At 37.8% G+C, this 11312-nt stretch overlaps 1 protein-coding gene across 1 annotated transcript; it reads left to right on the top strand.

The window, feature by feature from the left end:
* Nucleotides 1-1380: 1380 nt before the first annotated feature.
* On the top strand, nt 1381-10933 carry LOC125482015 (sodium- and chloride-dependent GABA transporter 3-like; the record flags this gene model as incomplete). The annotated part of the gene is made up of 4 exons (XM_048593984.1): nt 1381-1518; nt 5696-5798; nt 9055-9155; nt 10745-10933. Coding segments are annotated over 4 exons (531 nt in total), but the record flags the coding sequence as incomplete, so codon positions are not given.
* Nucleotides 10934-11312: the final 379 nt, after the last annotated feature.

The following is an 11312-nucleotide window of genomic DNA, read 5'->3' as shown; positions in this document are numbered from 1 at the left end:
CCCCCTTTTCTGATGAAGGGTCTAGGCCCGAAACGTCAGCCTCTCTGCTCCTATGATGCTGCTTGGCCTGCTGTGTTCATCCAGCCCTGCACCTTGTTGTCTCGGATTCTCTGCCTGAGGTAGTTTATCTTGCTGTTGTGCCTCCCACATTCCCAAGCTATCATTTGTCTGCCCTCACTGGGATTACAGCATGATTTAATGGATATTAGGTGACCCTGAGAGATGCTATGCTGTCAGGACTATAAAGCCTGGTAAGGCCATACAAGTCAGACATATCTGAAGGTAGGAGCTAAATCGGGGAGGTCAAGCTCAGTTTATGTGGTGGATACAACCCAGTATTTTTGCATTTAGCAGCAGCCACATTCAATCGTATTAGGTCTTCCACAATAATCATTCATTAGCTCATATTTTACATGCCTTTAATTATTCCATTCTTTACAAATTTAACAATTTTTTAAAATGTGCATTTATTCAAAGTATTTCCTCTGCGTTTCCCAGTTGGTTTTGCACAGTCAATTTTCTTCTTTATCTTCATTTCAATGTCTCTTTCATGACCATTCTTCCATTTTAGAGACAACCAGTTTTTCCTTACATTTATTACTTTGGTTTTTACCCTTGCTCTTAAATTAATCAATAATTTAAGCAATACATAATTATGAAACTGTTGTTGAAATTAAGAGCCAAGTTAATGAAATGCTGACTGAGTTTATTAAGTCATTAATATGTGATTTCATGTTGATAGTTACCTACCACACTGACGGCTTTGTTTTAAAATTGCTAAGGTAACTGTGAAATTAAAGAATGTCTTTGTGAAAGTACATAGTGAGGTGTTTTCAAAGATTAATTAATAACAAAATACTGAGTCAGTTTTATTCATTTATTTTTGTGGTATCAACTCATGCAAAATTGCCTTTGAGTTATCACTCCACTGGTTCCCCATCTATTGAGGAAATTTGTTGTACCTGTTCCAAGATCAACTACTAGCTGTCTTCTCTCCAGCATTTCTGAATAGTGTTTCTATTTCTTACATTTGCTCATCTCGATGTCCTGTATCATTTCCAACTCCTTTCCTTTAACTTACTGTGCCCATTCAAAAATTGTCAACCTAACCGTCCTACTCTATCTTCTGGGGTTTTGCTTCCTTGTTTTGGAGCTCCCAGCAGAAAAATAATTTCCTGTGCTTCTTCCCTGTTTATTCACTTCATTATTTTATGTAGAACAGTGATTACATCCTTCTAATCCCAAGGGATAAAATACTCAAGAGTTGTGATACAATTAGCCATAATGTCCATTGGGATTTCACTGGTTTGATGCTCTATTAAGTAATTTTGCATACACAATATGGCCATGAATTTCAGTATTGTCACTCTTTTCTTGTAGTTTGTCTGCATGGAAAGTCTGGTAACAGCTGTAATAGACATGTATCCTAAGGTATTCCGTGTGGGATACAGAAGAGAACAGCTGATTTGCATTATTGCAGTTGTGTCATATTTGATTGGATTAATAATGGTAACAGAGGTAAGCTAATTAACCTGAAGCTTTTTGTTCATGTTTTAGATTTTTATGTTAAGAATATGTTAAGGTGAACACCCTTCAAATCATTTACAGATTGTATCAATTAGAGCAACTGTTTTTATTTTATTGTATAAAAGCAACTGCAGAAATTAACATTTGTAGTATGAGAAATGTTTCATGAAAGCATAAATGAAAAATAAATGGATACTGAGCTAAAGACGACTTTAATCGAAGGGTGATTAGCAGCTTGATAAGAAGTATGTTTTCAGGGGAGTCATAAGAGAGAATATGGAGTTGGAGAAGCTAAAAGGTTTAAATAGAGAAGTCCAAAACATGGGGTCCAGAGCTAAAGGCAAGGCCACCAGTAAGGAGAAGTAGACAAATTTAAGGATCCACACATTGGACAATTTATACAAAATGGGGAATTTTTAGGGAAAGCAGGAATAATGAAGATCTGAAGGGGAGACTGAAATCCCAGAGGGTGAGCAGTCACTCAGCATTCTTGCTTCAGGGATGATAATTGAAAGAATAACTTAGTCAGAAAATCAGCGTAAGGCATGGAAGGTTACTTTAGACAAAAAGGATTTTAAAGGAGAAGCAGGAAGGATAAACAAGTTAGAGTTCTCAAAGATGTTGAAGGTCCCAGGAGAAGTTAGGAGGAGACACAATTATGATTTAATGAAGGGCATCACACTACCATGACAGCACCTTTGATGATAGAAAGTGTGGCCAAGCGAAGGTGCAGAGCGGAGGTTCTTGTGATTAGTGAGTATGAATGTTAAGCTTGGATGGAAGTGAGAGACAGGTTTGGCTGGAGGGCATTGTTGCTAATTAGAAGGCAGCAGTGGGTACCTTATAAACCCTTTGAAGAATGCCAAGAAAAACTCAAAGATGGATATGGGCTGGTGAGCAAAAAAGGCATGAAAGTAGAAGTAGTTTGGAATATGTATCTGAGAGAACAAAATTCTTGAGGTGGCCTGAACTGTTTGGTAAGAGAAAGGAAAGATAATAGGGATATAGAATAGGAATGGGCTCATATCCAACACATAAGCAAATGGACAGAAAGGATTTTCAACTGTACAGTCATGGCAGAGATTAGGACAGTGCAACTTCGTCAAAAACAGAGGACAAGGAGGAACCAATCCATTGTTAGCCAAGGGGGAATAAAGAGTTGACCAGGAGTCATCAGAGATTCATCCAGAGATGAGCAGATCTGTCCTGAGAAATTGGTGGAGCATGCCAGAAGAAGTAGATGAAAGCAGTGAAAAACAGTGCAAGTAGAATGTTGTGACCAAGATCAGGGATTTAGAAAAAAGTGTAAGGTAAATCCATAGATCTTTTCAGATAAGGCCTGGTCTAAGGAGCAGCTATAAGAGTTGAGGAGCACAAAAGATCTGAAAACAATATTCATGCTGGAATCATCAGCTTCATTGCAAAGAAAAATAGCAAAATGCAGAACAAATTGTACTTTCCTTTCAAAGTACCAGATACTGATATGACAAAAATTGAATGGTTATAAGTTGAGTCAATTAAATTTGAAAAGCAATGAAGTTAATTACATTCTCTAATCTGATGTGTCAATCTAACCGTGTTTCTGAAAATCAATTTACAAGTTCCAGTCTCCACAAACTGAGTGAGTGATTTCACTAAGATGTTTTATTTAGTGTGTTTCATAAGATGTTATTCAAAGTAATAAAATAATGATTTAACTGCCATTTGGGTATGAGATCATTCATAATTGGTGACATTGAGACAATTTCTTTGGATATACAATAGAGGGAAAAAAAGCTATAAACTATTAAAATATATGTTAGGAAAATTGAAGCAATTAAAAAAAAAGGCCCTGAATGAGAATGTGATAATACACATAATCTGATCATCATAGTCATCATTGACCTGGTGACCTTTGGACACAGAATAGGCTGTTTACCACCCGTGAGGAATTGGGCTGCCCAAAACCCAGCAGCAGCCCTCAGGTGAGTCCTTAAATGAAACTGGAAAATAGTGCAGGAGGAGGTAAGGGTCTGCCTGGGGAATATCCAATCGATTATGGTTGAAATGTTGGAAAATCCAGTCAGGGGAATGTTGGTGGCTGGAAGGAACTGGAGAGCAGTGATTGGGAAGAGTGGCTAGTGGCAGAGACCAGGAATGGAGAGAGCAGAGATAGGTATCAATAGGGGTTGTGATCTTGCAGAGTGAAAGTGTGGGTGTGTGAAGTAGTGGCTGACAGTGGACTTCATTATTGAATACAGAGCTCCAGGCTCAACATTCAGGTAAGTACATTTTAAACACTTGTTACTTGTGGCCACACACGGTCCTGATTAGGGACCATCTGTTGAGGCCACAGACGATATTTCTGAAAGCAGTCAGCATGGCATCAACTTCATTCAGGCCAACTTAATATTGCAGAGGAAGCTGCAAGCATGTCTTAAGCCCCCATATTCGAATATAAAATAGACCTAGACACAAAATATTATTTTACTTATGCCATCATGGAGGAAGCATACATGAGCTCATAATGAGAATGTGCTTCATGCCACCTATATTGGAGGATTAGGAAGCTGTTTAGTGTTTTACGACAGGGCCACAATATGCTTACAGAGTGACCTTGTCATGTAGAAGTACTTGCCTCTATCCTGTGTTATGCAGTAAAGTCCCAGTGGAGACAAACAATCTAACCTGGTTGCAATGTAGCCTATTCCACTTAATTTTGTACACTCATTCATGGATACTCTTATTTTTGAATGCAAAGTTCATTTCTATTGCATTTTGTCATGTTAGGTTTATAATACAGGAAATGATATTGCAGATCAAACTCCCATTGAATTGTTCAGAACAAAATGTTGTCAACAGTCTAATCCTGATTCACAGGTAAAATATTTGATTAATCACCTCCAAATAAGAGGAGTAGGCTGCATGAGCAAGCTATAATTAGCTTTATCATATTCTAAGTTATTCTTTAAGGAATCCAAAAAAAATTTACTTATTCTAAAGAAATTACTTTTTCTACTACAGAATACATTATACTCTGCTCCTCTTAAATAGATTCTCCCTGGAAGGGCTACCACAGGAAAAAAAAAAGGTAATACTTTGTCAATGACACTGGATGCATGTCTCTTGGGCTGCATCTTATTCCAAGGGTCACAATAGGATTTGGAAGCTACGGAGGGGTCTGCTTCCTCCATGAGTGGCTGTGTGTTTAAGACACAGGGCAGGAGCAGTTTAGAAAGTAAACTAACCAGTTCAAATGGGCAACCTTAAAAGATCAATGTACAACATTGCAGGGGGCCATTTATCTCTGTTATTTTCCCATTTCTTACCTGAACAGGAAGATACCAGGAGAAAATCACAGGGGCCAATTTGGTCTCATTATCACCCCATTTTATGATGGTTTTTGACAGCAGTGGGACAAAAATTACTGAGCAGCTACAGTTAACAACCCGTCCACCCACCACAGTTTCGTAGCTAGTCAAATAATAGGTGTCTGGCATCCTACCCAGATTAGGTGGGAATCTCGTGGATTTACACACATCAGGATCCTGTGGCATGCAAACAACTGCAATGCAGGTTTAGTGTCAGAAAGGACTGTAGGTGGGCTGCCCAAACCCTGGCTAGGTGGAACTCAGCATGCAGTGGTGTGAACATTGGTCCTGAAAGGGACTGCTAGAAGCTGCAGCAAAAATACTCAGGTAAGTTCTTTTCTAACAATTTTATTGTGGAACCACGAGGAACTCAAATGCAATGACAACTCAGGATTCTTACTGAAGTGAATTGTTTGGGAGTCCCACCAACATCCCACTCAACACCTATCCACCAAAAACAAAAATTGACCTGACCCTTCAATGTTTTCGAATTGAAATAACTTGGATATTATGAAATCATGAGGGTTATAAGAAAGAAAACATTTCCTCAGATGCTAGTTAATTCTTTTGTTCCATATAAGATCAATCTTTTGAACTGACATTTATTGTATTGATTTACATTTATCAGTCCATTGTTGACTACCGTTGTTTTTAAATGACGTAAATTTGGATTACAATCAACTTAAGTTATTTTCAGTGAGACAGTTCCAGGCATAGCTTAGAATTTCTGTAGAGCAATTATCAAATGTACAGTAGCAAAACTATGTAAGCATTTTCCAGAAAAATGAAATGCTAAATTGTTTTCTTTCTGTTGGAAGGGAGGAATGTACGTTTTCCAGCTTTTTGATGCATATGCTTCAAGTGGCATGTGTCTTCTCTTTGTGGCCATTTTTGAGTGCATTTGTATAGGATGGGCCTATGGTAAGTCAATCACAATATGTTTTATCTTTGCCAGTGGATTGGTGTTTAAACCTTGAATTATTAAAACCTGAGATGATTAAGATAAAACTGATCAGCTACTTCAGGATGTGTACAAGTCATTCATACATTCATAATTTCAACAACATTGCATTATTCCAGTGATTTGAAAAATGATAATATTTGGCATTTATGTCTGACAATAGCCAATGGAAAAGTAAAATGTTCCATAAATGAGATTAGAGAAGTTAGCACTGAATAGGACACATTGAATGATCATTGAATAATCTGCATGTTTTTGTGAATAAATCACAAAAAAATGCCTCGCAGGTTAAGCAACTAATTAAGATAGCAATAGATTTTGGTTTTTAAAGTTAGGAATTTACAGTTTAAAAATAGGCAAGTCTTGGTACAACAGTACAGGGTGTTAGTGAGTCGCACCTGGAGTACTGTGTACAGTTTTGTTATTTAAGAAAGGATATATTAACGTTGCAGGTAATTCAAAAGAGATTCACTAGGCTGATCCTGGGATGAAGAGGTTGATTTATCAAAAATGGCTAAACAGGTTAGGCCTTTATTCATTAAAGAGGATTGCTCCTATTTAAAGGTTCTGAGGGGGCTTGTCAGGGTAGATATTGAGGAGAAATGATTAGAATTCCTTACCCAGACTGTTGTGGAGGATAGAACACTGAAAGCATTTAAAGATTAGGTTGCCAGATTTTTGAAATATCAGGGAGCTAAAGGCAATGAGGAGGTCGCATGACAGAGGAGTTGAGGCTTGGGACAGATCAGCATTAGCTTATTGAATAACAGGGCAGGTTTGTGGGACTGAATGGCCTACTCATGTTTCTATTCCTTATGTTCTTATGAGATGTGACATTACTGAACTAGTAATCCAAAATCCAGGCTAAGACTAGAGGTCAAATTCACATCCATCAATCAAGAGCAAGTCTTGCCTCAGAAGGTTGTTGGCTATTCAGGTTGGCTGGCAGTTCTGTAATCCCACAAACCTACTGGGGAGTGGTGGTCACTGCTGCAAATACAATCAGTCTCCAGTTTCTGAACATGAGCCCTCAGGATCAGGTAGAAACAGCATCTCAGTGGAGACGGGAAGGGAAGGCTGTGCATGGTGGGGAGAGGAGGGTGAGGGTCTTGATGGAGAGACCACAAATGGGGATGCACCCAGGAGGTGAGCAGACTTTGTGGAAAGGGTGACATTACCCAGTTTGAAAAAGAGCTAGCAATGAAGGTGACCCCTTTCTTGCCTGTGGGCCAAGCAAGGGGATTTGCATCCCCCTCCATTAGTGGCCAGTGTATAATGTCACTTCAAGGCCTCAACTGGGGCAAAAGCAGGCTTCCTTTAAAATTACGACAAGTTGGGAGGACACAGCAAGATGGCTACAAGGCCCCTAAGATAGTTTATAGGCCCCCTCACCTGCAAACCCACTGGCAGGAGATGTTGAAATTTTATGCCATTAATAACTAGTGTTGAAAAGCAACGTACAATGCCACTTCTATTAACTACATTTATACAAATATATAATAATAAATAATACTACTTCTGGCATTATTGTTTATTTTTCTGAAATCTGGAAAGAAAGACAATCTAGGCTGTTGAGTTTGATGATCAGCCATGATCAGATTGAATGGTGGAGCAGGTTTGAAGGGCCGAATGGCCTGCTCCTGCTCAATGTTTCTATGTTTTAAGATGTTTACAAATGAATGTAGGAGGCTGCGATACTAATGAGACAGTAGATGGTGCTGTTGTAAAGCAGCCTAAACTTTTCAAACTCTTGTAGTGTGCATCAGAGAAAAAAAAGCACAAATCTTTTGTACTAATGGCTGGGAATTTATGGGTATAAGGATGGTGAAATGGACATTGTTCACTGTCATTAATGCAAAATTGACAGTAAATTATGTCATATGCATACACCACTAGATGCAAAGCCCCACACCTTGCTCTCAACAATCTCTTATTCCTTCATAGGATGTGCTATTGAAATGCTTGCTGATGGAAATAATTAGAAATTAATGAATTGATGTGAGTTTCCACATTGTCACTATTTTTTAGCTGTAAAACCCTTGTAAAGGTTGCCCCATTTAAATCATGTTCAACCAGGTTTATTGCAGAATGCTAAGTCATTCCTAGTGTTCGATAGCCCCTCCAATCATAAAGACATAATTTATATTTGTGCGGCATCATATTTCCCCATTCCATGTTAAAAATTACACGTATGTTTAAAGTAATCCAAAAAAAAAGTTTTTATGATATTTTTGACTTCCACATTAATCCCATTTGTTCTAATCTTTGTTTTCTGGAAAATTATTGAAAAGATCTGCCTGTTTCATTCCTGATTTGCTGTCTGTTAGAATTCTTTAATATAGTTGTGCAGCCTGCTTGATTATATTGCTATTACTAAATGCCAGAGATCCCCTATCACTAGCACTGTAATTAATTCTATGCCATAAAAATTTGCTAGGTCTTTGTGAGAAGCTTTTGTGAAGTCAGCAGAAAGGGCCGCTAATGGTCACAAAATCTGGGTCACAAAATCACAAAATATGTTTGGAAGGTCTGTACTGAAATCTTCCTGGTTTCAAAAATGACAAATTGTTACTGTTTTTGTTATTACGTAGTAGATCTTCCTCCTCAAAGGAAATTGACAAATACACAGGATGGCCATTTTAGTCATAAAGCCAGTGCATGGCCTCTCAACAAAACACGATTGTCAGTTTATTTTGTGAGCCTCTTAGGAAAGCTTATGAGTATTCATGAGTAAATTACAGCTAGCTGGTGACACTGTGGAGATGAGAGTTTTTAAACATGGTATTTCAAGGGGAAAATATTAAATATTTTCTACCTTTGTCTTGCTCCATCTTTACAATTTCAGACATGTATATCTGTAAGCTTTCTACTTATTGTAAGCTAATTTCAGAAAGAAAAAGAACCAGACAGTGTCACTAACACATAGTATTTCAGAATCTATGGAAATATCTAGTTCCCTGCATACAAAATGTCTCCTGAGCTCTATACAACAGATTGATGGAATAACTTATCTTAATTCCTGAAATAAAATGTATCCACAGTATTCTATCCTGTATGTATGCAAGACAAATTGTAAACCAAATATGTTAGTTGAACGATTCAGGCTAATAGGACTGTGAAATGTTGCACTAATATTAAATCATCCAGATAATGAGACGGCCTATCTTATGTATAATGTTATACTTGATATTTTCTTGATACTTCTTATGTTCACAGGAAGCAATAGATTCTATGATAATATTGAAGACATGATTGGGTACAGGCCATTCATTTTAATTAAATGGTGCTGGAATTTCATCACTCCTGGTATATGTTCAGTAAGTTCTTAAGCTGTTGCTGCACCTTTTGTCAAAGGCTTTTATTTTACACAGTTAAAAAAACTTACAAATTGTTCTCAGAATTAGATATTTTACATTATTATTGCGCCTTACATCCTCTATTTGTAATCATTTACATAGTATTTATTTTTATTTTAATTTCTTTTTTAATATTTAGTTTGCAATCTTACTGTGCACCAACTACACTTGGCTTCTTTAGTGTTCATAACTTATGCATGTATTTATGTTTAGAATTACATACTTATCTCTTCAGAGCATGAATTTGATTGATGCTATTTTTATTAGGAAAATATATGTCTGCTGGGTTTATATTTTGCAAAGGGGTAGAAAACAAGACAGGCTGTGAAGACTGGTCCAGAGACAATACACTGTGGATGTTGGAAATCTGACATCAGAAACTGCAGTGGAGCTGGACTTGCAGTGGGTGGTTTAAACTGCAATACACTTAAGGGTTTAAAGTTATTTGCCAGCTGTAAGCGACAGAAAGGATGTATCCCTGGGCAGCGGGTGTCCTGTTGCAGTCACTTTGTAGAGACCAAGGTATCCTCTGATTCATGCCCTGCTGTCATGACAGCCACTACTCCCTCAATCACACCACTGCCATCTCGGCTGATGGCCAGGCATTAGTCACAGACATGGTTGACGGTCTTACCCACTGACTGGACCTCCCAACACCAGAACCTGACTACTCTCCCTGAAAGACAGGGCTCCCAGCAATTGCTTCCTGATTAGCTGCCTCTGGGAACAGAACATCTATCATCCTGTCACAGTTCCCTTGTTCACAACTGTTCACAATGAGGCAACTGGGGACATTGGGCGAATGTTTCAGATTGATTGGATATGAAGCCAAGAAGCAAAGAATGCAACCAAATAACGACTGAAAACCCAAGTAACAGAATGTGTGTGCAGTAAACATAAAGTCACTATAGTCCCACTGCCTGATCAGACAGAAACAAATGGTGGTGGTTTAACATCCCTCAGGTGAGGTTGAGAAAGTGGGGCTGTAATGGTAAGCTCAGCTGCTACTGGAATTGATGTCACTGCATGGCAAAGCAGTTGATCAACAAACTGAGCTAGCTGATCCCATGAGTAGTAAATTTTGAACATCTTACTTCTTAAATTTCTTGTAAGAGAAAGTTGTTTCACAAGTCTGGAGTGACATTGAACTGGAGTCGTGCTGCCTCCGGTAACATGATAAAGCTTTGAGCAGTAACTTTCCTAAGGGTGTCCAAGATGTGGAGTCGGATCAGAATCTGACACCAGAGTTAGATTTGAGCCGCACTAAAATTGGAAATCTGAAACTTAACAAACAATGCTGGAAATTCTTAGCAGGAGAGTGAAACAAAAGTAACATAGGGTTAAGCATTCTTCGTCACAAACAATCATTATCCTGAAGCATTAACCAGAGCAAATTGTTACTTCTGCAAAACAGTTTTTTTCAGTATTGCAGGATAATTGAATTCTAAGTGAAATATTTGGGAAGCAAGTTTCGGATGTTTTACGTGAGCACATTAGAATATCTGAAGCAAATATTTATCTTAAATGTTACTGAATTGTTTATCTTTCAGGCAATTTTCATTTTCTTCATTGTGAGATATAAACCACTTAAATATAACAACACATATGTCTATCCAAACTGGGGTTACGCTGTAGGATGGGCTCTGGCTCTTTCTTCCATGATTTGTATACCTCTAGGATTTATCTTCAAACTATGGAACACTGAAGGAACTTTTCTACAGGTAATTATAATTGGATATGTAATCACTGTCATTATTGCTCTTAATCCACTAAATCCATTACATTATGAACTGTCTGCTTCTTGTCAAATAAACAACCAGGTAGTTTGGTGCATCAACTTATGCTATCAGCTCAATGAATCTTTCTTTATATGAAATCTTGAGTGGTTTGTACTTAAGTTATGATGAGAAAAATTCTTGTACAGTTACAGTCAAAAAAGTCCTAGTGCTGGAAACTGAAAGTCTAGTTTGTCAGTTATGTTCCAACAAAAAAAAAGCAGCGTAAACTTGATTTCCTGTTTGCTCCACAACTATTTGCATTGGCTGTTCTAAGCTCATATTTCTGTGACATTATCTTCTTTAAAAAGGTTATAATAACTTTGTAGCGTGTACAGCAAAT

This window comes from Rhincodon typus, unplaced genomic scaffold, assembly GCF_021869965.1.
Source record: "Rhincodon typus isolate 14 unplaced genomic scaffold, sRhiTyp1.1 hic_rhity00005017, whole genome shotgun sequence".
NCBI classification, from domain to species: Eukaryota; Metazoa; Chordata; class Chondrichthyes; order Orectolobiformes; family Rhincodontidae; genus Rhincodon; species Rhincodon typus.
The sequence above is the reverse complement of the archived record's forward strand: the minus strand, read 5'-3'. Positions and strand labels throughout refer to the sequence as shown.